At 40.6% G+C, this 27449-nt stretch overlaps 1 protein-coding gene across 12 annotated transcripts in view; it reads left to right on the top strand.

Annotated features, from left to right (window-relative positions):
* PLXNB2 (plexin B2) overlaps positions 1-27449 on the top strand; it is a 273164-nt gene that overhangs the window by 222555 nt on the left and 23160 nt on the right. For all 12 annotated transcript variants that reach the window (XM_076329495.1, XM_076329595.1, XM_076329537.1 and 9 more), the window contains 12 exons: positions 443-551; positions 13323-13459; positions 14105-14272; positions 15885-15993; positions 17721-17948; positions 18430-18606; positions 19061-19200; positions 20251-20351; positions 22573-22802; positions 23797-23978; positions 24750-24816; positions 24929-25075. In XM_076329495.1, coding sequence (XP_076185610.1) covers positions 443-551; positions 13323-13459; positions 14105-14272; positions 15885-15993; positions 17721-17948; positions 18430-18606; positions 19061-19200; positions 20251-20351; positions 22573-22802; positions 23797-23978; positions 24750-24816; positions 24929-25075 — 1795 coding nt within the window. The remainder of the gene's footprint in view (positions 1-442; positions 552-13322; positions 13460-14104; positions 14273-15884; positions 15994-17720; positions 17949-18429; positions 18607-19060; positions 19201-20250; positions 20352-22572; positions 22803-23796; positions 23979-24749; positions 24817-24928; positions 25076-27449) is intronic.

Raw genomic sequence — 27449 nt, 5'->3', positions numbered from 1 at the left:
ATGCACAACAAAAGTACCAGCAGCTAAACCACACAAAGTTATAAGATAGCTGACGGTCTGATTCTTACATCGGGGGGGGGGGTGGGCGCGTCCTTTCTTTTTTTAACATCACCTGGTCCAGTGAAAACCTTGTGTAGGGTTGAAGAGATTCACCTCTCACTTCTGGGCTGAATTTAAGTCTTCTGTAGAAAGCACCTCTACTAGCTGACTGCTAATTAGTTGCTGTGTACAGTGCTTAGGTTTCAGTTTTACCTACCTTTAGATAGAAGATTAAACTATTCTTGGGTGTTTTTGCTAGGAATCTGAGACAGCATTCAAGTACCTTGTGTAGGATAAAGCGAAGTTAGTGCTTTTGCTGACAGTGTGTGTGGTAGCTTACATACCTTGCATTGGTATTGCAGCTGTTACTTCTGACAGATAAACTTACATTCTTTCTTGCTAGGATTGTATGTCAAGTTGGACCAATGAATGAACCAAAACAAGGTCAAATTGAAGTTAACATCAATGGAAAATTAGGTAAATCGCCAAGTGAAGTGCTGTTTACATACCAGGTAAGTGCATTTTTTTCAGAGACCTGTTTTATACCTTGTGCATGACTTCAGTTAGAAGTTTACCTGTTAAGCACAGTCACTTGTGTTTGCCTTACAAACTTTGTTTCATCAATAGCACTGTCATTCAAGTATGTTAGAAAACACTTACTCGAGCATTTCTTTATACAAAGGGTGTACCAAAAATCTATTCTGATCAATAGAACCAGAGTCTCAAAATAGGATGATGTTGTTTGCAATTCAAGTTAAAAAGATGTGGTAGAAAAGAAACTGTAATAAAATTATTCAGTAGTGACACAATATCTCTTAAGTGTCACTATTGAATATAAAAAATCAGCACTCCAAAATGTTAGGTATTCTTTAGACGCACAGTTGGTGCACTATTTTAATCACTGTGTTTAGTCTAGCCAGTGTTCTTAATTACAAGAATGGATGCAGAGCAGCTGAAGAATAAGTAATGAAGGTACCTTAATTTTTTAATAATTTATTTCATTCAAAAATATGGCATGCAGAGCCACAGACGGCGTGATGTGTGTTCATATTACACGTGCTTTGTTTTCAGCGTCACTATGGAGGAGAATTTCGTTTGTGTCTTAATTGCTTTACCCTAAATGTGGCCCTAGGTTATAGCTGGTCTAGCCTGTGGTTTTAGCAGCAAGTAGCTTTATCTGTATCTATGAGGTCTTCAAAATTTATAAGAGCCTGTGATAGTTGAGAGGTTTAAATGATCTCTGTCCTCATATTGATACTTAAAATTACACCTATAAACTGTAAATCTATAAAACATAAAGGGTGGGTTAGGCTTTTATTTTCTCCCTTATTTAAACTTCTGTCTTGATAATTCTTGATATCTTCTGAGAAGGAAAGGAAAGGAGTCGGCAGTAAGAGGTGGAATAAGTCAAGAATGACATTCAACTGAGAAGAGGATATTCTTGTTTTCACAAAACAGGCTATAAGTGTTTTCTCCATAATTTCCAAGCAAATACCCCCTCTTCCTGGCGATATCTCTGCAAAAACACTCTTTTTGCTTGAAAATGTCCTCTGTTCCTTTGTGGAAACGTAGGTTATAATTAAGTGTTTCTTCGTCGATCTCATTTGTCTTAACCAGAGAAGAAGGACATAATCTCCCATGTTTATGTGTTTGTGGTCTCTGGGACAGAGGCTATGACAGTAAACCCTACATGAGATGAGATTTTGACATGAACCTGTTGTGTGGGGTATGTTTTACACCAGTTCTCCTATGCTTCTCCTGTGTGTAAAGATTCTCCCATGGTTTGCATGAAAACCACATGAAGAAGTTATGGAGTGTGTTGAAATGTAATCTGAAGCCCTCATGTAGGCTTCGAAGCCTACCTGTGAACTTGTTCTGGTGTGATTCCTTGCTCAGCCCATCTGGGAGGTGAGATAAGCAGCCACCGCTTTTGGCTACTTGAGGGAAAGATTCTTGATCACCCGTCAGTGAGGCGCTAGGAGAAACCGCCATGCACAGGCATGATCCAAGTGGAGGTTTTCCTGCAAGTCCCAGACTTCCTCTGGGCTGATCTCTGCCTGCGTTGAGGTTACTGACATATCAGATACCTAAGCGAACTGCCGATAAAGAGCATTTTTATTTACTGCAAAAATCTTTCCATGGGGACTCTATTTACAAAATGCAAAGCAATGGCAAGTAATACAGTTCATGCCTTAGAACTAGTGAAATTGGTTTCTAGTTTCATTTCTCTTTGTTCCACGAGAAAATGAAGCCAACTGTGGACTGGAGTAGGATTAAAGTCAGTATAGGGGCATCCCATTCATGCGCACCTCTACAAGTGTGACACGAGCACTTTTGGCGTGAGAACAGACAATCAGAGCAGACAATTGCATCAGTTGATGTTGTCTTAAAAGCTACAGTCTTGTTTCACTGCTGTTCTCAGGCAGTTCTTTGGTAACTCCTTTCAGCAGACATGCGAAATCTGTGCTTTGTTTAAAACGTCTTCTATTCAGTATATACAAAGGAAAGAAAATACTCTTTCCAAGAGCCTTCCTAAAATAAAATTTCTATTATGTATTTCCCCCCTCCTGCTGGTAATTATCACTGTTTTTACTGTGTGCTCTGATCACCTGAAGCACAATAGCTTCAGCTTTAGCAGTGACCACTCTAATTGCGGTGTGTGGTGGCACAGGGCAGAAGTGCACAAGCAGTGCACAAGGAGACAATGCAGCCGTTCAGCCCGGTGTGTCTACGTACACCGGAGGTGTCACCATACTCCCCAGAGTCTCAGCCTCACGTGACTAGTATCTACCACCAAAAGCACATAGTCAGTTATCAAGTAGATTGGATATAAGGAAGAACTGTTTTATGATGAGGGTGGTGAGACACTGGAACAGGTTGCCCAGAGAAATTGTGGCTGCCCCATCATTGGAAGTGTTCAAGGTCAGGTTGGACAGGGCTTTGAGCAACCTGATCTAGTGAAAGATGTCCCTGCCCATGGCAGGGGGTTTGGACTAGATGATCTTTGAAGGTCCCTTCCAGCCCAAACCATTCTATGATTCTATAAGGACTACTACATTTGGCTCTTGTTGATACCCAGTCTGAACAATGAGATGCGTTTTTAAAGCTGGATTGATGAGGATCAATAGTCAGCAGAACTTGGGGCTCAGACTCGTGCTTCTGCCCCATCTGCCAGCACAGTGCATTTCTGAGCCGAGGAACGCCTGAGACCTCAATTAAATGGGTCAAAAATCCAGTTAAAAGGGAAGCCATGGTTTCTATTTAAAATGATTTCTGAACTAAAATGCCCTGGTCCACAAGAGTCTGTGCTGTGCAGTAAACACGTAGTCTATATTTGCTGCATAACAGGGGAAGAAAGCTCTATTTCTCCCTACCCATCACAATTTCTCTGTCCAACCTGAGTGCTGTTCAAGTCCAGCCATTCCAGTGAAATTAAATTCTGGTAACCCAGTCCTCCTCTACTGACATTTCTGTTGTTTCTCTATAGGCAGGATCAGGCAATAACCGTTCTCCTGTTTAGTGAAATAGAAATGAAGTGATGCTAATTTTTAATATCCAGCTATGCGGTACATCTGGAGCACTGACAGCTCGGCTGGTCTCTAATCAGGTGGAGCAGTAACACGGCTAAAGGCCAGTCCTGCTTTTTCGTTTGTTGTTAACTTTATCTGATTTGCTTGTTACTATGACAGTGAGAAGCAGTATCAAAGGAAGGAGTTAAGCTTTTTCTAGGTATATGACCAGATTTGCTGATCCCATACAAGCATGATTCCTTTCTCAGAATACCTCATCTTCAGACTCGAGTCACCAGAACGAGAGCTTGCAGCTGGTTCTGGGATCTCCAGCGTCTGTTTGCAAGAGCAATTCTGTGAGTTTTAGGCTGTGCAGGTTAAAAAGACTATATGGTTTCAGAAAGCTCAAATAAATGTAAGATGGTGAAATTAGAGGTAGAACTTTGCAAAAGTGTAATACATTTCTGAGGTGCTGAAGGTAGTTTAGGGACTGGCTTAGAAATAATGACTTTTAGTAAATCAACAAGTCTATTTACCTAAACAAGATAAGATGAATAACCAAAAAGAGGAAGAAGGGGGGGATAAATTAGAGTGATCTGAAAACAAACATGAACATTACTATTCACCATACTAGAAGTTTGAATGTGAACCTGAACAGCACAGTTACATTTAACAAGGTGCACTCTTCCACCTTAATCTACTCTCAACTTGACAGTTTCCTCTTCCCTCCATCCATCCTCTGCTTTCCTTCTTGATGTTTGAAGCAATTGCCCTGGGAGCTTTCACCAGTGCAGTGCCATTAGTGCTACAAGGCTTTTGTGGAGAGTTTTAGCTCACTCCTTGATTTTTCTCCCTAAGTCTTTGCCTCAACACATGCATTTTACACTGTAGTTGGGGGTTCTGGGTGGGTTTTTGCAGGGGGGTGTTACATGCTTGTTGCCACTACTATTGCCGATAAACCACACATCCACAGCAGTCTGGAATTGCTTCCAGAGGATCTTATTTTATTCTTGAGTCCTGGAGCACATCTTGTTTGTGTGTCAGCCTGCATAGGGACCAGGAGAACTCCTGGGAAGCTGAGAGTTTTAGCGAAGTTGGCCCTTCTTCATGTGGATATTGTTAAACTTAATTCTCTATCATCCGAGCTATGCACTTAAATACATGTCCCACCGTCCAGTGCTTGTGGTTCTGCTTGAAAGCTGCCAGTGAACACTGGCTGTATGATAATGCACACTCTCCAGTCATGTGTGCTTCCATTTCTCCATCAAACCTGTCAGCAACACTCTGTGGTCTTTTCAGAAAATCATGTGATGTCTGCCTCACAATAAAAAGATGCTGCCTGCAGTCCAAAAAATTAGTTGTTTAAAATACCAACCCTTTGCGTAAGCATCCCATCCACAGCAGACAGCACACAATGTGCATTGCCAGGCAAATGCTCTGCCTGGGCACCTGGAGTGGCTGGAAGCGTTTGATCAGCTCACATGGTGTGAGGTTTGGACAAAGCAGCCCCAGAAAGGCAGGACTCAGCTCACTTCTCTGCTGTTGCAGAAATAACCCAGGAACTGAAGCCTGGCTGGTGTTGTGGATGCTGTGACGAGGCGAGCTGGTGGGTCAGGTCAGCCACTGCGGTGAACACCAGGCTGCCAAGAGTGCACAATGGAAATTCTCTGGTTGAATATCCTGTGAGTGGGTGGCTTGTCTGAAGAAACAAGAAGCAGGCTCCCTTGACTCTGAGAAAGGAGGGAAGCGGAGGGGGAAAGAGCAGTTCCTAATGACTTGCATACCCCGTTCAAAAGCTTAATTTAGCTCCTGTGGTTACCTTTATAGTCCATGAAATGACATTTTGACCTCCAAGAAGGTGGCCGGTGTCTACAGCACTTCATGGGCTGTGCCTTTAATGCCTTTAATTTTTGTGTGCGTTACATGCAGAATAATTTGGCTTTCAGTGTGGGGCAGATAATTTTGGTAACAAATTAGTTGTTTTACAGACCTGCTTCAAGAGCCAGAACTTATTGCAGCTGGGACCAGGATGAGGAAAGGGAAAGGTTATTTGTGGAGGAAAGGATGGATGAGAGAAATGCAGTAATAATGTGCTCTGTACATTTGTGAAAATCTTATCCACGTGTGTGTGCACTGTCATCATCCTTGACACAGCATCCCTGTGCTCTGCTTGTGTGGAAGCACAAGAGCCCATTCCTACTTGTGAAGATGTGCACTTGTATCAAAGGCAAACGCCCAACTGGAGGTCACTGTCTACAGGAGCTGGCAGGAGGGAGCTTAGGTGGCTTTGCCATTTGCTGCCCATCATGTCCATTTGAACACATCCATCTGTTGCTGGCTTCCCCTTGTGCTGCAGCTGGCATCTCTCATGGCATCACGGGGATATACTCTGCCACCATCCTCTTTTCCCTCTCCAGTTGTGTCTCTGCTTGTGGTCTGGCACAGTTGCGTTTTCTCCAGCGTCCCCCTCTGAAGCATAGGCTTCATGCCAAGGTTTCTTTGCATCTCCGTTCAGCTCCCCTCCTCTGTTGCCTTCCAACTGTTCCTGAATTTCTGGCCCCTCTTGTGATTCACCAGTAGCCTCCTTGGTGGCTGGTTGTTTTTCTCTCTGATTTTCTGCATTAGTGAAGGATAAAGGGTAACCACTTTTATGTTGGTGGTGTAATTCTTGGGCTAGAAACTGACTACCACAGATGAATATTATAGTAGATAGTATCCCTATTTACAGAGTCATGCCCAGGAATATAAAAAGTTGAGGATATGCTTGGTGACAGACGAGTGGAAAAGTAGAGAAATGGAAAAAGAAGACATGCAGAACCTAGGTGGTGCTCCCCAGGAGCGCACTCCTCTTGTTCTTGAATACTGTGCAAGGGACCAGAAGTGAGTTGGCTGGACATGACGGTGTAAACCACGAAAGCTGCAAAGCAAACAAACTGAATGAAAAAGAACATGAATCAGCCTGGCAGATCAGATCCCAAATGCAAGTCGGGTGAGTGAAAAAGAGACTGGGGGAATGGTTCTCTTTTGCACCTGCATATCTTTAATGGGAAAATTGCAAAAAAGCTGGATAAAAAAAGAAAAGGAGAATAGCAGTAACCCCACTGTTAGCCAGGTAAAAGCTGTGCTTTGATTTGACACCAGCAGACCATAGATATCTAAAATGCTGGGAGCTCTCTGAAAGAATTTTCAGCCTGTAAAAGGTATCTTTTACTAAAATTGTAATCAGAAACCTGAAGAAATAAGAGATCACCATCCTAACTGTGCAAAAAGACTGCAAGTCATAAAATATTAAAGATTAAAAAGTTCATTCTAGATTAATAAACAGGATGAAAAAATGTAAGAGCTGAAATGCGAATGCTCAGAGGGTCTGCAGGAGCTGTGTAAGAGCAGCAGTCACGTACATTGCTAATAAGTAAGTTCACGTCTGAATGTGATTATAAGTGGAACAGGCATGGAGATAATTTACCCTCTAGAACGCAGAAAGCATGAAACTACAATGAAAAATATATCAGCATTTCTGTGAACAGATTTGTAAGTAGGAGGCAAAGGATACAAACAGAGCAAGCAAAGGGAAGAATTCTGGCTGCGATGGGGAAAACAGGACACTGGAAAATAGCCTGAGTGTGAAGTCATCTACATACTTGGGCCAGTGCAAGCTGGTTTGCCAGTACTTTTTTTATTCCGGTACCTCTGTGCTGATGAAGCACAGAGCACCTGAGAGGACATACTGTTGCAAGACTATGACATTACTGTGAGGCGAAACCAAAAAATACAGTTTGTGAAGCTCAGGTTAGTCCCTGATGCAAAGATAAGGCAGTGGCACACAGGAATGTGAATGCCACGTAAGGGAATTCATTGGTATTACAAAGAGAATAAATGAATTTGCTACCAAACAAACCAGCACTATTTGAACGTTATGTGCCATAAGCAATGTACAAGGACTTAGAAATTGCCATTGTCTCACTGTTTCAACTTGGAGCAGATAACCACTGCTTTCAGGTAAACCGTGTCAATGGGATGGGGCACCAACCACAGTCATAAAACAGAAGAGGTAACCTATTCGTAGCATTATTATCCTTCCAGCAAAGCTGCCTAATGGTTATCAAAGCGCTGGGAAAGCTGCTTATCAGTTCAGGAGTACTAACCCAGCAGTCTGGTACAACATGGGAAAGTTGGGTTGCAGGTGGACTTTGAGATGTCTAGCTCAACATTATTACACCTAAGTAGGATTTAAGGAAGGTTTGTATGTAAGATATGTAAAATGCTCATATTTCCCATGACTGACAAGCTACAGTCTGCTCAGACCTACAAGCAAGAAATCCTGTCAAGATCAAATTATTTCTTCAGGATAAACCATGCAGTAGGGAGCAAGTTACACCTGTTGACAAGTTGGACTATATGATCGTTGTAGGTCCCTTCCAACTGAACTATTCTGATGTATTTTATTCTGAATAGCATAGCTGTGGATGTGCATACCTTTTACCAAAACTGCAAATCCACTTCCTACAAACACAGGGCATGATCATGAAAGCGTAAGGCGGTGGGAAGTCCCGGCAGTGGGAAGTCCCTCTGCTGGGAGATGGCTTACCAGACTCGGCAAGAAACAGGCCACTGAACAACTGACAGACATTGGAACAGGCATTTTTAAACTAGGCTATCAAAAACCCCACATAACGAGGTAACTTGTTATTGCAGAAAATACTTATGCTCAAACATTAAACTACCTGGAAGACATGAACAATACTTTCCCAGTGTGAAAAGAAATATAGACCTGAAAGAACATTCCTCCATTTCAAGCAAAATAAGAAAAAGACTGAAATATGTATGAATTATGATTTTCTACACTTCAAGGAATTATAAAACAAGGGTTAAATTAGTGTTTGCAGGGTTGTTTAAACTTTACTGTGTCCATAAGAAATGAAGTATTGCCAAGTCCTCACAAGGGCTGACATTTTCCAGAAGAATTATTACAAGACTGCTACAAATTCCATATAGGACACATAATCAAATGTTCTGCTTAACATCATAATTGCACTGAGCACTGCGGTGTGATGTTATACAAAGTGTGACTTCCCCGGGCACCTTCTGACTGAGCCAACAAAGATCCCGAGGTGCAGAGGGCTGAAAATGAAAGCAGGGTATTTATTATGATGGCAGGCGTACTTCTGATTCAGAGACTGAAATGAGAACAAAGGGCAGAAACAAGGAGAGAAGAAGTCCTTGAGGGGATTTGGAAAAGGTGGCATCACTGTTTTTGCAGCACTTGAGGTCCTAGGTTTATCAGTGCTGTTTGTAATGGTTGAACATTCAGTGTTGCTCGGGGTTGAGTCCAAATTGAAACGGGTTGCCTCTTGGTAAAAGCAGCATTTTTATTATCCCTCAAACAAGGCTTGCAGTGAAGGATTTACCCTTTGCCCCTCGTTTTCCTCTGCAAGGAGAAGGAATCTCATGCAGGGCTGTGGTAAGCAATGTAGAGCTGTGGGTTAGGTGCAGCTTTGCTAGACTGCGTAAGATAAGACTGTGTAAGATAAGACTAGACCTGGCAGCTTCCAAGGGTCTGAACCTCTCAGTCCCACTGGTGAGTGCCATGTCAGCCGTGGGAAGGGGCTACTTTCTCCTTAGGTAACACGATTCTTGTTGAAAGCTTGTACCACCACTGATGGTACTTTTTCAAATTATCTTGGCATTCAGTGAAATATCGTTTTCGTGCTGATCCTATCTACCTAATTGCATTTTTGAAAAACGTTTTCTGGTTGAGCATTTGGATGACCCAATTTTTTTTTCTTTATTGGTACTCTTAAGAAGACCGCCAGGTGGGCCAATGTAGCTTTGCTCTTTGAGCCATCCATTAATATTTTAGAAGACTGGTAAAACTTGCTTATAGCACGTTGGTTTTGCAATAAAATGGTTATTAAAATTGTTAAAATTCTTGATAATTTATTTTAACTACTTATTTTTCCTGGCAGGTCCTTAAGAGGAAGGGAAAGGGGGAAAATGTGAAACAGAAAATAGCAAGTTAAAATTAATCAAATCATTTTCCTGACAAGTTTACGGTAACAAAGTGTTACTATACGATGCTTTGTCTTAGTAGTCATGCTGAATAATTCCTCTGCATACAGAGCACGGTTCAGTTTCTCCTTATTAGATCATCTTTATGAGGTGTCCACTTTATTTGGTCTCTGGAGAGCTCTTGGTATTTGCAAAATTACTTTAAATATGTTAAATATGAATACTTTGAATTAAGCTGTTTTAAAATAGTCCTTTGAGGAACTGCTGCAAGATCAGCGATTAAAGAGAAAATAAGGGTGAAACATACCTATTCCACCTCCTCCTTGGCTGCTACTTCTGTTAGCTCCCAGAGTGGTTCTTGGCCTCGGTTTTCCGTTCAGCCTGAAGTGCAGCAGAGATGTGCCTACGCCGTGGTGCGGTTGCGCCATGGATGGGGTGAGATGTGGGTGGCGTGGTCTCCTGTCCAGGGTAGCTGGGCTTTAACTTCCAGCAGAGTTGGAGTCTTGCTAAGAAAAAAACCAGTTTCTGGGGAAAACAGAACAGATACTTGTTTTACTTCCCCCTTGCGGCTGTGTTATTCAGAGATAACTTTGCTATTTGGTTACCTATACATCCCTATTCCTAGGGAGGCAAATGTAGGCCACCACTAAAAGGTCCCCCACAGAAAATGGTGCTGGATGGTTCTGCTTCAAGTTCATGGCTCACTCGGTATTTACTGGTTGTTAGCAACAGAGCCAGCTGACACCCTGCCAAAGTTACCCATCAGATAACCCAGCAGAGCTTTAACAGGGCAATTATTTCACATTTTTGCAGGAAGAAAGGAATACGGCTGTCTAGCAGAAGTTCTTAGCAAGCTTCCTTTCATTTTTCATGCTGAGGTTACAGAGAACAGTGGTGTGTGATGCTTCAGAAACCTTTTCTTGTTCCTTTCCTTCCTACATCTCTGCTTAAAGGCTTGGCTTTAAGTAGTTTCTTGTTCCTTTCCTTCCTAAGTCTGTCCTTAGAGGCTAGGCTTTCAGTGGAGGTAGTATTTAGGGAAAAGGCTATGAGTTTTAAATAGTTTTTCTGAGGTTCAGGGATAACAAATTTGTCCATACTGATTCTTTAGTGGTTCCTGGGGGATACTTTCATCTGAAAGCTATCCCAGGCATGTTATGCAGCTAATCATTGCTGTGGATTTTTACTGCGGATGATACAGACGTCCAACATGCTTAACAATTTATAGCAATTAAGTTTTAATTTGAAGTTAATAAAAGGTATGGGTTTATGCCCATGTGGTAAGGTTACACTTGCAGTATTTGATACATTTTTGTAAACTATTTATTGACCGTGTATTTTATATACAATTTTGATTGTAATTTTTTTAGCAACAAAATTGTGTTACTAAAAAGCACAAATGAGTTTTTCTGTGAAGTGCATGTCTAGACTTGTGTTAATTTAAACTTCAAGTGTGATTTTTAAAACTGACCCCCTCAAACTTCTTATTTACCCTGGCGTGACTTATTTCACTTTAGCTTAAATCAGCAAGCAATTAAATCCAGAGAAGAGTATGCACAGAGAGGGTTGTATAGACCTAAGCGAGCAAGTTTTAGTCAACTCTGTTCTATTGAATCAAGGCTCCTTTTTGCTTAAAAAATGCTTTAAAATGACTTTGAGTCACTTCCCTACATAAAATCTTGTAACCCGAGTGATGTATTAAATTAAAACTAAATCAAAGGTTAGCGCCTGAGAGCAGTCATACACTGCAGTGACGTACATCTTGACAAGTGAAGGGTTTACAAACAGATTTCTCTCAGGGAAGAAAAGCAATTGACACCCAATTAGTGTTAAAGCATATTCCTAAAGCTCAATGACTTGAGAGCAAATTACAGTTGTCACTGTGGATTTGTGAAGTGTGCTGAACAATGATGCATTCCTTCGGAGGGAAGTTGCTCAGACATGAAAGTATAAAACAAGCACAGCAAGTACGAGTTCTCTGCCTTTCTATAATATCTGTGCTTCAATAAAACAAATTTGTAAAGTAACCATGAGGTCAATTGGATGCATTTTTACCCATTTCTTCTGCTTGTTAAAAACCTGTTGATGGCTCACCAAACTTCGAACCGAACTGTGGTACGTCAGTCCCCGTCCTCCCTGCCATTCGTGGGCCCTTGGTTTTGTAGCTGTAAGCTGTCACAGAGATGGCAGTCTGTGCCCGAGCAAAACAACACGGGGGAAAGGTTTTTGCTGCATGACTAGTAAGGTGTGGGCTTGTTGCTCTCTGTTTCTGAGCAGGGCTTTTCCTCCTTAGAGTGGGAGATCAGCGGAGTGTGATGGTGATCAGGGAAACCCTCATCAACAAGGGAAGTTTTCAAACTTCTTTGCTCTTCCTTTATTTGCATACTTTTCATACAGAATAGCCCCAAGCCTGGACTTTATTATCAGTCAACCGTTTTAGCAAGATTATGCAAGAGGAGGAGGAGAGAAGATGTCATTTACAAATACACATGAGATTGGGAAATAAGCTTATTGCTTATTTGACTCATTTAAGGAAAGCTTGTGTTTGAATATGGGTGAAGAAGCACAGTTATACATCAGAAAAGGAATTACCTATTCACAGCCACCCTAAGCTGTTGATCTGGTATGCTTTAGCAAATGCAGCGTCCCTCGTAGCCATGCCCCTGCCACACGCTTGGACCTGGCATCCTGTGGTGGTGCAGCTGGCTGCGTGGGACCACCTTGCTGCCTGCATGCACAACAGCTATCGTCCCGGTGCGAGGGCTGCGGCACGTCTGCCACCATCCTGGCAGCCAATGCCCCACAGGCATGGCCAGGCCGTGGAGTCGGCAGGCAGCGCTCGCCTGGAGCCGGCTGGTAACCCATCTCATGCAACTTGCATGGCTTCGGTCATCCTCTTGATTCAGCAGCTTCAGTGTTGTCCTGAATAAGGATGCTTTTCTCAGCTGGAAGCAGGGACTACTTAGAGATGAAGTAATTAAATCGCACTGTTCATGAAAAGCCCTCACTGTTAATTTACAGTATTTGTCATAGATCCTGGAATACAGTCACGGAAACAAAGACTGAATTGAGAACAAAAGGAGGGAACTTATTTGAGAAATTTAAATTTCCAACAAATTTCATAACAATTTCAAATATGTCTGCTTGTTTGAATTGATTTTAAGAATCCTCTCCAAGGTTCTAGGTACCTAAGAAAAAGGTAGTGCTGAAAGTTCAGCATTTTCTGATTTTCCTTCTTTGCAAGCTCATTGCTCAAGAAAGGGATAACAATTATACTGCAATTAAGAGCTTAAGAGAGAAATGGAATCTGAATATTCTTTCTGTTCAGTACCAGTTTTGGAAACCTTGCTCTGTCTCCTGTAGCTGACGCAGAATGTAGGAAGGGGTAAGGAAAGGTGAAGGTAGACTCATCCATAAGGAAGAGAGAAATCTTAAAATAAGTACGAAAACAGGAAATCCAAGAGGAAGCTCTCACAAACTTAATGGCAGCTAAGTCTACATGCTGCAAATAGGGAATTTAAATACATATAAAGCCTTGTAAAATACAGTATGGAAGAAACATAATTACATTCACATCATCTGTTACTTCTTCTTTCAGCATGAATAATGAAAGATTTTGGTTTATTTTAGAAGAATTGTCCATCATTGTTTTAATTTTATTATTTTTCAGGTAGTGATATTAAACTTCTATTAGCTATTATACCAATTAATAGTGGTGTAAATTTTATTTTAATTTTCTTAATTAGTTTGACCATCTTCTCTTTGCAGGAACCTCGTCCTTCTGGAATAAGACCTGAAAGTGGTCCACAAGCGGGTGGAACCACACTTACCATCACTGGTACAAACCTGGCCACCGGTTCCAAGAAGGATGTTCGAGTTTCAGTCGGTAGCCAGCCTTGCAATGTGTACGTACCCTGAGTAATTAACAATACAGAGCTGTATCCTAACGAAGCACCAACCTTTTCTGGCCTTTAGAAATTACACAAATCCATTGTCTATCTCTTCATGACTCATCCCATGCAATGGAGCTCTGCACGTAACGTTCAAACAGAAACTCTCTCAGAGGCTCCAGCTGGAAGAGGCAGCTGTAAAAACAACCAGAGTGGGAGAACTCAGATATCCAAAAAAGTTTCCAGTTTCAGCTTTCTCTGCTTGACTGGCTGCTCCAAACCCACCCACGCTTTCACTCAGCATCTCAGTAGTTCCATATAAAATCTTAATCTTCTAGTGCCCCTCGGCTTGTTCCTCTCACTTCTTTTTCCTTTTATTAATTGCTGCCCTTCTCCCCCCCAAAAAAAAAATGAAATGACATGAAGTGTGCTGACATTGCTTTGTTCTTGTGTTTGTACACTATTCCTTTTCATATCCTGTATCTTTTTTAAAGATCCGAAGTGACCTGGAGAAAGAGTTGTCTCCTCTCATAACTACTCAGTGCCTAGCAGAAATCGAGCCCTTTTTTTGTTGCTTCTGGGGTACTACCATAAGGAATACGAATCACCATAATGTTAGTAACTGAAGATGTTTCCTCTTCTTTTTCTTCTCCAATCTAGCACTGAATTTGGAGACGAGATTGTTTGTATTACAGGACCTAATAGCAAGGTTGAAGGTGTTGAAGTCACAATGGACTATGGGGGCATGGCAATTAGTGTACCAGGGCTGTTTTCATACAGTGAGAACCCTACTGTCACCAAGTTCCTGCCAGTAAATAGCTTCAGCAGGTAATAAAATGTTTGTCATAACTTCATTTACAATTCAGTTAAAATATGTGTAATATGTAATAAACCTATTACATATAGAACTGTTTGAAATAAAAACTCCTTCACTCTAGCCATGCACACATTTCGATACAGAATTTGTAATCTTTCTTAACCGCAGCTGATGTTTGAAACTATGCTGTTTACCTCCAAACTTTAATCCCCACTTCAAAGGTAAATTCTGAAACCGGAAAAGGTAATGAGCTTCTTTTAAATGAAGGTATCTCAAAGAAAGAGATTTGAAGCATTTCACCGTGATGTCAGACAACATGATCTTTGCGTTACTCACAAATCCTTGTCCTGTCTAAAGGAGAGATCGTCATCTGAAAGTGATATAAAAGGTTTCTAACAGTTTTTCTGTTCAGCTTTTAATAAGTAAGCTGGAAAGAGAGGAAGGGTATGGCTTGTCATCTCATCATTATCCCATGAGGAAAAAAAGTATCTCTTTAGGAAATCTAGATCAGGGTTCAATAAGGCTTGTAAAACATATGCTCTCTCCTATGGTGGTAGTCATCAACACCCCATCTGGTAGCTGCTCCTTCTGGAAAAAAGCTTACCTAGTACTAATTGTGAAACCAAAGAAACGTATGCCACTCTTATATTTGTAGCAAAATGGAAAATCATCAGTATAAATGTCCTTGTAGCATACCTCTGGTTTTGAGAGTCATTCTGTGACCGATACAGGGACAAACCTGTGACCTTGACTCATGTTGGTCTCTGCTGTTCCCTAATATTCTGGTCTTTCTGCCTAGTGGGGTACAGTTGGCAGAGAGAGCTCGTGATGTTTCCACTTTCTTTCAATAAAAAGAAGTGTAAGATCATGACCTTACAAATAGGACATTAAAAATAAAATTGGCTGTGACTTCTCATGGAGAAATGGGTACCTGCCTCCTTGAATATTGAGTAGTCACTTACATAAAATAGGATTTGTTTTTAATATTTGCTTTTGTCTTTGGTTTGGGTGGTTTTGGGGCCTGAAGGGTTTTTTTGGTAGATCAATAGTGATTCACCCCAGGGAATTTAAAAGACTTCTTTTTTTCCTCTGTATAAACCAAAGCTTACTTTAACGGATTGCTTTGAGGCTTGCTGTCCCTCTAAATCCATGTTACTTCGATAACTTTAATTCCCACTGGCAACTTGCATGCATTCTTCTTATGTGAATGCATTATTTTTTAAACAATGTGTTGCAAATGAAAGGGAATAAAAAGCCAGGTCCCTACAGACCTGTGGAAAATACACTCTTACCTTTGTCTCTGCGTGTGTGGTAGGTGGAGTGATTTTAACAAAAACACTGGAGAAGTAAAGCACACAAAGATAGGCATCAATGAACAGCCACAAATACTGACAAAGTGATTTGTACTTTTTTATTCTTCAACGAGTTTGAAGTTGGCATTGCTGCTTTTAAATGCTGTGGTCATCGATAGCTTTAACGGAATTCCTTTGTGTAGGATATCTAATTGTCATATGGGCATTAGGTAGCTGTTTTCAGTGGAAGCAGCAGCAGCGCAGGATAAAGCATTCTATAGCTGTGGTAGTTTGCCAATGACTTGACTTCTTTTTTAATTCTGCCTTTCAGTGGAGGGAGAAATATTACAGTAACTGGAACCGGGTTTGAGCTGATCCAGAGTTTCTCGTTGGCTGTATATGCAGAACGTCCAGAAGCAGGGAAACTGAATGTCAAAAGGGTAATTTTCTTTCTTTCCCCCCAGAGGCATCACACTGGATATAATCTGTTCAAAAAATGCATTTAAGTTTGCCCACTGGACTTCACTGGGCTTGGAGTGGAATAAGGTTTGAACAGATTTCTGGGTCTGTTCAGGGTTTCCGTGGAAGAAACGCCTACTTCTACCATCTTGACTTACATTCATTTGTACCTTGCAGTCTTCTGCTTTAAAATTATTTTCATTCAATATGAATAAGGATAGAAGAATTAAGCTTCGAGTGGTAAAGTGGATGTATTTCAGAATTTGAAAGTGTTTATTTTTTTCTTTATCTTTCTCCTTCTTCTCGCCCTGCAACCTTTAGAGATTTGCCTGAAACAGGACCCAAATCCAGACAATGCTGAGTACTCAGCTTTGCATAGCCAGTGCCTTTTATTTTCTCACACCTCAATGAACCATCTTCTTTTCTTTCTCACTTCATGCATATTCCATCTATAGCACGTTCACAAAAAGTTGTGAAAAATAATGTTAAAAAAACCCCAAACCAACCCTTCTTGCATCTCATGTTAAGAAGAACTGACATTACCAATAGTCTCAATTTCCCACTCTTCTAATGAAGATCACAATTTAATGCAATATTGAGGATGTAAAAGTGAACTTCCAGTAAGAACGTTGTAAGACTTTTTCTAAGGCTGGCTCTTCAATTTAAAACTTTCTTGTGATCCATATAGAGTTGGTAATGCACATGTTTTGTATTATATGCATGATTCAACTTTTAGAGTATGCCAAAGCCAGCTGGATTTGGGTCCATCAGAACCCTATCCTTAAAGAATTTTAAGAGGAAAACCACCTACGTTTCTTAGGCCATAAACTGCAAGATGTAATTATCTTGATAACCTTAACTCCCAGGACAATATTAAAGTCTATTTAGCGTTCCTGACAGTTTTTATTAACATGTCTTACTCCCCACCTCAGCATCTTCTCAGCACTTTAGCTTAAGTTGGCATTATGTACAGCCCACATTCTTGGTTAAGACTAGAAACTTTTCTAATCTTTTGTTTTGCTTCCAGTTATATGGCAATATCAGAAATGTGGGGGAGAAGCTATCAAATGGCATTTCTCAAAGTGAGAAACTCAGGAGGTGATAGAAGAAATGTTGAGGGTTCTTATTAAAGTTGTTAGCTGTGGTTGATGTTACTGAATGACTGAAGGAGTTTCTAGGATAAAAACATTTGTGTAATTGGGGATGGAGGACAGGCTAACTGAGTTGTTACCTTGAGTAGCTGATTGACAATTGGTAAGTTTTTTTCTGAAATTTCACTTAGTAATTGTATTGAATTCCAGTGAGATATTTTACAATGTCAGTAGAAAAGAATCTACCTGAGATACTAATGGTACAGAAGATGATCTGGATTAAAGCTGCCATGTTAACTTCTTAATCTTAGAGCAATTTAATGATACCAGCCCAGTGTGGTCCAGAGCCACAGAATTTGGAGGCAATGGAAGCTGATCTGTAGCCTAAGGTTTTTCTGCAGGCAGCTGCTAGAACATAATGAATCAACAATTTATTCCCATCAACAAATTTGTTTCATTTTCTTTTCGGAAAATACCTCATACTATGTTATTTCTGCTGTATGGAGAGGATATAAATCCAGTGGTTTTATTTCTACAGTCTAAAGTTATCAACAGTTATGTTCAGGAACGAGTCAAACTGTAAAATGAGCATGTTCTTCTTGTCTTGTTTCTTACAGTTTGATGGAAAGCTTGTTACAAGACTCAATGAAACCACGGTGATTTTTTCTTCCCCACCAATACTGGAAGACCCAGAAAACTATAACATTACCACTATTATTCTAATGGATCATTATCATTTGGTTGTAAAAAATGAGAGCCACTCCTTTGCCTATGTTGCAGACCCAACATTTGAAAACTTCACAGATGGCATCAAAAAACAAGTCAACAAACTTATTAATGCAAAGGTAAACTTGTCAAGAGATGGTGGTTGCTCATTTTGTCTTTGAAGTGTGTATGGAATTTTTCCTTCCTTTCTCAAACCCTTAACAGCTGTTTGGTACCATACCCAAAATGCTTGGTAGAGTCCCTTCCCTCTGCTAGATGATGAACATTGTCAGCTCCCCTTTCCTCCCCCCTCCCCCTCTCAGAGATAGTTGCTATCTTTTTAGCCATACTTTGGGTTTCCCAGGGATGCCCCCTCCTGCTGAGCCTGGCATTTGGAAATGCCCTCTGCCATAGAGCTCCCAAGGATTGGAGGGGACATCTCTTCTTGCACCAGAAAGGAAGGGAAAGGAATTGCATAATTCCCAACCACTCCTCTCTTCTGTACACTGCAGTGCAAATCCCATCTGCTGCTAAAAATGATCCAAATGGAAAGTTGCAACTCAGGACTTCTTGTTTCCCAAGACTTTGCGATGATGACTTAGCCTTGTATTTTCTGTCTAGGGCAGTAACCTGAACAAAGCCATGACGATAGACGAGGCCCAGGCTTTTGTGGGTGACGAGCCTTGCAACATAAAAACACTAACTGAAACAGACCTATATTGTGAGCCACCGGAAGTACAGCCTCAACCAAAGAAACGGCAGAAGAGAGATACCATCAATAACCTTCCTGAATTCATTGTAGGTTACCTTTTCAATAGAATTTAATAACATGTGTAAGTGACACTGATGCAGTGCTGCTTAATTGAAGTAATTTCTTCTCCAAAGTTGTGGTACTGTGAAGAAACTCCTTGCAGTTCTTCCATCCTCCAGCTTCTGCCTGCTGTCTAGAAGATGTCACACGTAAAGAGCGGTCCCAAGCTGCCAAATGCTTTCTACCTTCATTACATAGGAATGTAAAATTGTAGCTAGACAGGCTGGGGATTTTTCTTCCTCTGCTAAGCAAAATAAAATTACTTCATGGAATAAAGTGCTAGTGACCTAAATTCAGTTCAAAATATTCAGAAATGTTTCCTTTGTCAGGTTGAGCTAGAATTCACTTAGTGAGAATTACTAAGAATTTAGAGCACAACTGAGAAGTGAACCACTGTCTGTTTGCACTTTTTGAGACAAATGTCTGTGCTTATCTAATTAGGTGAAATTTGGACTCCGGGAATGGATCCTCGGAAGGGTAGAATATGATACACGTGTGAGTGACATCCCACTAAATCTTATTTTGCCACTGGTACTTATTCCTATGATAGCAATCATCGTCATTTCTATCATCTGTTACAGGTAAGTTCCTTTAATTAGGTGTTTTTGCTGTCCTAAAGCTTTCAAGGTACTACCTGATTTCAGCTCAGTCTACAGAAATTATCTTCATCTTTTTTATGAGCTGCAGAGTTAAGAAAGGCAGTTACAGCTGGAAACATGTATGAGCACCAATTTATTCCTCTCACGCACACCAAATTCCTTGGTGTCAGTCAGCCCAGTCCGTCCTGTATACATAAGCACAACAATTGGTCCCAGGCTTGCCAAGCATACAACTGCAGACTGAGTTGCACACATACATTCTTGAAATGGCAGCTAAAGCGCCTCTTGTGAAGGAGATAACTTATTCTGTATACATATCCATCAGTGTTTATGCTGCTTCAGTCAGCACTGTAGGTCTGAGCTGGATGGATTTGGCTAAGGGGTCATTTTGGCCTTTCCAGATAAGTGTTACCCACACACAAATTTCATGATTAATGGTGAAAATCATTCTTCACAAAGGGCCAGAACAATGTCTGTATTTCATTTAAGACCTACTTAGCCCAATGTTAAGGTTAGTGATGAGGGCCTCATACTGTCCCTCAGGAGGGGATGGATTTCACTCTTATGGTGCATACCAGTATAGCTGAAGCAATGCCGAAGTATGTGCTGTACAGCACTGATGTTCTCGTGGACCTCCTGCAACCTTCTCAGTTCAGTCCCAGACACATTCCTGGGTGGCTGAGAGCCAGTGCAGGACATGTTGCAAGCAATCTTTTTTCAGTACATGCAAATTGAGTTTCTGTACTTAATATGCGATTGAAAGCATTTGTAGCTACTGCTTATTGGATTTTAAATCGCTGGTCCAAGTGTGCTTTGAAGCAGCAGGCCCGTGGTGGTGCCATGTTGATTTACACAGAATGAAGACTTGGTCCACTGTTGCTGTTCTCCTCCTCCATTCTCTTTCTGTGTTTAAAAAGAAATTGAAACCAGGAAAATGTCCTCCAGTCCTTTGGCTTCCCACTCAGAGCTGTTGCAAATTATTTACTTTTGCAGTTTGTAACTTTTTTAAAATCTTACCTCTATTCCATAAAGACGCAAGAGCCAACAAGCAGAACGAGAGTATGAAAAAATTAAATCGCAACTTGAAGGCCTGGAGGAGAGCGTCAGAGACCGGTGCAAGAAGGAATTCACAGGTATGACAGATATTTGCACTCCTGTGGGTCGTCTTGAGCAATCAGAAGATGGGCTGGAGCAATGGTGCTAGCTTGCTAAAACTGTCTTCTGGGAACAAATAATTAGTAGGTCTTAGTAGTCTTGATTACTGACGTTGACAGATATTTTGTTATTATATATGAAAGCTGTAAATAAAATAAAATAGGGAGCTGAGATTATTAAAGGAAATGGATAGTGTTACTCTAAAGGAAGCACAGAGTTAGCAACTGGGAAATAGAAACTAGTTGAGATTGGGGTTACTTATAGCCATTAATGTGAGTGGCCATTGATACGGAGGAAAGAATGTTTTATAGTGACTAACTGTGCACTTAGTATTTAGCACAATGGCTGTACGTGCCCAGTATGCACATTAAAAACTGTTTTCAGAGCTGCAAAATTTATTTGCAGCAATCAGCATACAAAAGGATAATTTGGCAAGCTCACAGGAAAGAAATAGCATTTTGCCCTGTTTACCGTGGGAAAACCTTTAGCTTGATTTGAGGAGCTAGCTAATTGTTCTGTGTAAATGTAGAGGCATCATCCCAGGGAAGGCAGCGGGAGGTGTGAAGGCTCAGCATTTCTACATGTTGAACTACTCATTGCAACGCTTAAATTAGGCATCTGAGTGCAAACATTGCAAATATTGGCCTAAATGCTTACCATGAAATGTCACCTCATTATCTGAATTATACTTGCTGTTGGGTCATGTTGAAATAATCTTTACTAAAAAAATACCAACATGTTTTATTTCTAAAGAGTAATAGATTATTTCATATTGACAGTGGCTAAAAAGCAGGATTGAATTAAACAGCAATTTCAGGTTAGAGTTTGAAATTAATTTAAGAAGCTCGGGGTATCTCAAAAGATTTCGGCCATGCTGGAAGCCTCTTCCAGTCTTGTTTTTCTGGCATTTCTGGGACAGGATGTTCTTTTCTTGTACCAGCTTGCTTTCTCTGGAAAACTGACTCCTTCCAGGTTCTAGACACAAACCAGAAGCAAATGTTTCTATCAAGAACTATTCCCAAAATGGGCTTCATTTCAAACTGCATTATGCACTGTGAGAGGACCGATCAAGGTTAACAGCCATCCCTCTGGCCACCTCTCCCATGGAACTTCATACCCGTTTCTGAACGGAGAAGGTGCCTTTCTCTTGCTGACGCTCCTAGTAGGGGGCTACAGACTCCTGCTGCGTGTTGGGTTGAAGGTTTCCTCTCTGCTCCGCCAAGCACAAACACTGGGGAAGTAGAATGCACATCCAAGGAGTAATCCAGTTGCTAAACTCCATCCACCTTGGCTGGCAGTAAAATGAAACACTGAAGTCAAAACACGTTCTGGATCTGTAATGTCACAGCACAAAGTGCAGACAGTCTAAAATACATGGGACCAAAGATAGCCAAGGAAAGGGACATCAGGGAGGAAGTACAAATACCACAAAGCTGGAAACCACAAGATGCTTTCTCCCTCAGCTTTGCTGAATGTTATAAAACAAAGAGGTAAATGAATGAATAAGAGCAATAAAATTGCTGAGACAATAGGTCACTGTATTAATTAACATGGTGTTCTAGTCAATCAGCAATATTAGGTAATTGGAAAGCCTTCAGGTAGAATAGCTGCTCCAAAGGATGATTCCCTAATTGTTGACCCTTTTAAGAACTTCAGAGCTTTTGAGTCCCACAGAAATGTTTCCATCAATTTCAATGAACCATTTAACCTTATTCCTTCCTGCCATCCCCTTCCTGCCAATTAAATTAGCATGCTTTACACTTTAAACCTTTCTTTCCTTGATTGCTATGTGTTTTTTAAAAGAACTTTTACTACTACCTAGACTCAGAGGGAATAGAATATGCATTGAAGAAAAAAACAAGAAAACAATACTGCGGTGTCTTTTTTTGGCTCTGTGCTACAATTCTACATTTGTATATTTGAACTCACCCAGATGTCCATTGAGGCCCTTTTTTGGATAGGCAGCAACAAGGAAACCGTCTGTGCTAAAGGCAGTTATCCTCATGTCACCATAGGATTAGCTGTGGTCGTTGTTAACAGGATAATTGGTAAAAATAGCAAGAGAAAATGTGAGATGAAATAGAGTTTTTGGTGTTGAGTTGCTTTTTCTCCATTACAAGGCACCCAAAGAGATCGTGTTGCCTAAAAAAGCTGCAGGCTTTTTTTAAATGAACCTTTAAACTGTATTGCATATTCCAGATCTAATGATAGAGATGGAAGATCAGACAAATGACATCAATGAAGCTGGAATTCCAGTACTGGACTACAAAACCTACACGGACAGAGTCTTCTTCTTGCCCTCCAAAGACGGAGAGAAAGATGTGATGATTACGGGGAAGCTGGATATTCCTGAGGCCAGGAGGCAGACTGTGGAGCAGGCTTTGAACCAGTTCTCCAACCTCCTAAATAGCAAATCATTTCTCATTAATGTGAGTACTGAAGTAGGTTCATCTTGTCTCTTAGCTAGGCATACCTGTGTGTGCCAGACAGTAGGTTTTCAAGCACAACTGAACCAAAATTATTAAAAATAAGTGATTTTCATACAGTTCTGGTTCCACAGTAACTGTGCAGATATGTGGCATCACAGCCAGAGCTTCCTGGTGGGGTGGAGAGGCAAGATCATATTTCTGTGCCAGGTCACGTAGTATGGAGTTAGTCAACACTGCAGTGGCTATAGGAAAACAGATATTACCCAATCTGGCATGAAAACTGCTGTTACAAGTTTGTTTTAGCCTTTTAAGAAACGTGATCGGAGAATGCTGATTCCATCCTGGTTCATCACAGGAGTCACCTGCAGGCAGCCATCTGCTGGATCTCTGTCCCAGAGAGGCAGAGGCTTCTCAAGTGGCCTATTCATCGAGATTGATGAGTGCTCACAGCAGCTCTGAAGAGACTTCTAATTGCTCACTCTCAAAAACCGAGGCTGATTGTCAGATACCTAAATACAGATTTAGGCTTCTAACTTTTTCTCCTTTTTAAAATGAGGCTCCAGTGCTGAGCTAGTTAATGGTAGCATTACAGTTTATGGCAGGTGAGAGCGCATTCCCAGGTTTACTTAGATTAGCGTCTTTGTAATTTGATGTGAAAGGACTGGGAATTTGGGGGAGAGGGGAGTTGATTTTCTCTTTTAAAAAATTTACACAGAACACCTTTTTTCATTTAATTAAAGCATGCTTTTTAGATAAGGCTTCAGTTAAAGTATATAAGCATTCCTTGGGTTAGTCCAGTACACTGTGTGTATATCTCAAAACGAAATATAGGCAACATTTTCTTATGAGCAGTTTTTTCAAACTTGAAAACTTTTCCATTCTGTGCTTAGATTAATATTAAAATAATATTGCTTGTCTTCTTAGTGCAGACAAGTGTTGAGGTTCTTCAGAAACCTGTCATCTGACTTGATTTTACATTTGTTTTCTGTTTCAGTTTATTCACACACTGGAAAACCAAAGGGAGTTCTCTGCTCGAGCTAAAGTGTACTTTGCATCTTTACTGACAGTTGCTTTACATGGAAAACTAGAATACTATACTGACATCATGAGGACGCTGTTCTTGGAACTGATGGAGCAGTATGTTGTGGCCAAAAACCCAAAGCTGATGCTAAGAAGGTTTGAATGATGGTCATATTTTCTGTAGTTCTCTGGTTTTCTGTAAATGTATTTCTTTTGCAATGTGACCGTATTAAAATGCCAACTATCTGTGAAAGTCAGAAATAGCCTGGCCCAAGCGTATTAGGAAGACAAGCTCACCAGGAATAGCCGTGGAAGGCACAGGCAGGACTGCTGGCAACAGATTTCCTTATTCAAATACTGGAGTGTAGGATCTGCATCGAGATTACAGAAACATCTACCTTACTTCAAAATACAATACCAAACATTTCATTTACTTTTTAATGTAATTTTATTCCAAATGATCTAGCATTTATACCACACATCATCTCCATAATGAGCACACATAGTCGGCTTGCATTGTGCATTCAGTGAGGGCTTGCTCTAGTGTTTTTAACCCTGTTGTTATCCCAAATAAATTACAAAAGACCTTGCTCTGTGCATGTTGTAGCTAATCTGTAGGTTATTTCCCAGTAGCTGCACAACTGGGTTAATTTTTTAGCTCTTACAGCATAGACCCAATTTAAGATTTTGCATAAAGGATGTGTGCTTTTCAGTAATGAGCTGAAGGTACCCAGGAATGATAAGCCATACAAAGCACTTATCCTAAAGCAAGTACATGCTTTCAAGACTCTATAGGGAAATCATTGCATTAGGAGAGTGCATGCAGTTAAGCATGTAAAAATACTGTATTTCAAGCAAGCAATGTTTTTCTTTAAAGCTTTGTCATTAAGTACCCTTACCATACTCGGGGTTGGTTTTTTTTTTCAGATCTGAAACGGTTGTTGAGAGAATGTTGTCTAACTGGATGTCTATTTGTTTATATCAGTATCTCAAGGTAAGAGTTGAAGTCTGTTGCCTGCGGGGTTTTTTTATCAATAATACTTGAACATGCAGCATTGAGTATATCTTTTGTTTTTGCTTTATTTCCTTTCCTTTCCTTTAAACAGGACAATGCCGGTGAGCCTCTTTATAAATTGTTCAAGGCTATCAAACACCAGGTAGAAAAAGGCCCAGTGGATGCTGTACTAAAGAAAGCCAAATATACATTGAATGACACGGGCTTACTGGGAGATGATGTAGAGTATACGCAGTTGGTAAGCAGAGCATGATTAATATATTATAAAATCATTTTTTCTTTTAAAATTAAGTCCTGTAGTGTTAAGTCTGTACATACTTTTCTGGACTACTGTGATCTGCATAGAAATTCTGGTCATGGGCAGGACTGTTGATAGTTTGACAAAAGCAAGTCTCCAAGCAGGAAAACAGAATTATAAAGTATCTTCTAAGCGTTAAATCCAAGTCCTGCCACTGTGGAATCCATTTCAGTAAATCCCTTTGATAATTTTCAAAGTCTGTCTGAACAGTGGTCGGGGTGTTTGGCTCCTTCCCTTCTCCCATCTAAATTAACTGGCAATTGATTTTTGCAGAATTCTTGCACTAATATTATGCTTGAACTTCGGGTTGTCTTTCTCCCTTGTGATTGCTGCTTGTCAGCACCTCAAACGTCATTTTAGAGATTATTTTGTTAGTATACCAGGATAAGCTCCTCTACAGGCCTGTGAGATGGCTCTGCAGTCTACAAAACACCTTATGAACCTATTTCTGCACTTGTTCCTGTGTGAGTCAAACTCTCCTGAACATGGGCAGCCCAACTGGCATTGAAAGGGGTTTATTTCCACCTAAGGAAATAATTCCCTACAGTGATAAGGGGTAGCTGCCTCTACAGGCAGTTCTGGAGACCTGTGTTAGATGCTTCAAGTGGGATGAAGTGGACATTCCTGCCCCAGGAATTCCCCATCTGAGCTCCACCACCCCCTGAATCTGATCACCAGTGCCATGGTCCAGTTCTCTTCTATTATGAATTCTGCTTTGACTTAATTCTGTTCACTGCCACAAATTTCCACCACTTTTTCAACCAGACTCCAGCACACGGATTCACTGTCTTTTTAAAAAGCTGAACCAGCCCACTTTTTAGCTGTTTAGGGAGCGTAAATTCTAATTTTACTCTTTCTGACAGTCTTGCTGGTTTTCTTCAGGATACAGTGTAATGAATATCAAAGATGCATAGACTGTCCTTCAAAGACCAACACAGGATTTTTTTTTCCCTCTCTGATTTCTCTTTTATTGACAAGTTAGGAGCCATTTGTGGTTGTCTCCAACTGAGAACGATGCAGTGACGTATCTGCGGTGTTGAAAGAGAATCTTAATAAAAAGCTTTATTAAGACCTGGTAAAAAAAATCACCATTTTGTGTATTCTCAAGGGATGCTGATGGGAGGGCAGATGTGAGGAGATTGCTGTAGGACTTTCACTCACAGAATCACTAGACTGTGACCTAGACTGCATGGAGGAAAAGGGTGTGCTGGGCAAGAAGAAATATTTTAAGTTCAGTTGATATTTTGGGGATTAGTTGAGTTGTCATCTTCATATCTGAGCTGAAAGTGCCACCCATAGAAACCACACTGACTGGCAATGCTGGTTATATTTTCTCTTGTGTATGGAGAACAAAATTAACTTGCACTGTACATCATGTAAGACTTAATGGCAATAATTCTTCGTTCAGTCTGTTTCTTTTCACAAAAAAGCCAATGCCTGCAATTAAGCTATATGAATGCAGTGTGAAAGCAGAAAATTTGTGTATGCAGTCAGATGTGGGCACAACAAGCATACTAGCTAGATATTAAATATTATAACATTGTACAGTAGCAGTATTTGGTCCAGATTTACAGATTTCCCATCAAACAAAGATTTTATTTGTGTGCGTGCATGGAAGATGATGAGATATATGTGTATATATATGTATTATGAAAGATTACGAAGGGGGTTACTATTGCTATGAATTATTGGGATCTTTGGCATGATGATGACATTGTTGTGGTAACTGTGAACAGTTAGGGAACATTTATGCACCAAGGTAGGTTAAAGCAGGAGTTAATTAGTTCACTTCTGCCTGAAAGTGAGACACGGTGGGAAAGTATGGTATAGAGCAGTTGTCTGCTCTCTAATTGTTCTTATTTAAAAGACGAATCTGTTTTGCATCGCTGGTTACACTGACATGCTGCATACTGAACCAGCAGCAAAATCATGTCTAATTACCATAAAGCTAATAGGAAAAGGAAGGTGAAATCTCGTGATTAGTTTGAGAGTTCTGTCAAGGGACAGTGCAATCATGTTTAATTTGACTGCCGTATGGCGTAGCTTTTCTTCACTGTTTAAAAATACCAGCCATGCAAGTTTATTTCTGAGGTTTGAGATGATAAATTCAGGCATTACGGTTGGCAGGACCGTATGTATCTGAGAGCTGCGATGCTTCAGATGTGCCTGGCCTCCAAAGCTACCTGACTGGCAAAAGATCCACGAGGACTCTGAGCTGTTGTACTGATTCAGCTAGTGAAAGAAAAAAGCTTTTCATAGCACCTATTTGGTTTTGGTGGTTTCTTTCCTTCTGGGGAGGTTTCCTGGCCATCAT

The sequence above is a fragment of the Aptenodytes patagonicus genome, chromosome 1, assembly GCF_965638725.1.
Source record: "Aptenodytes patagonicus chromosome 1, bAptPat1.pri.cur, whole genome shotgun sequence".
In the NCBI taxonomy this organism is placed as follows: domain Eukaryota; kingdom Metazoa; phylum Chordata; class Aves; order Sphenisciformes; family Spheniscidae; genus Aptenodytes; species Aptenodytes patagonicus.
This window is presented reverse-complemented; position numbering and strand designations above follow the sequence as displayed.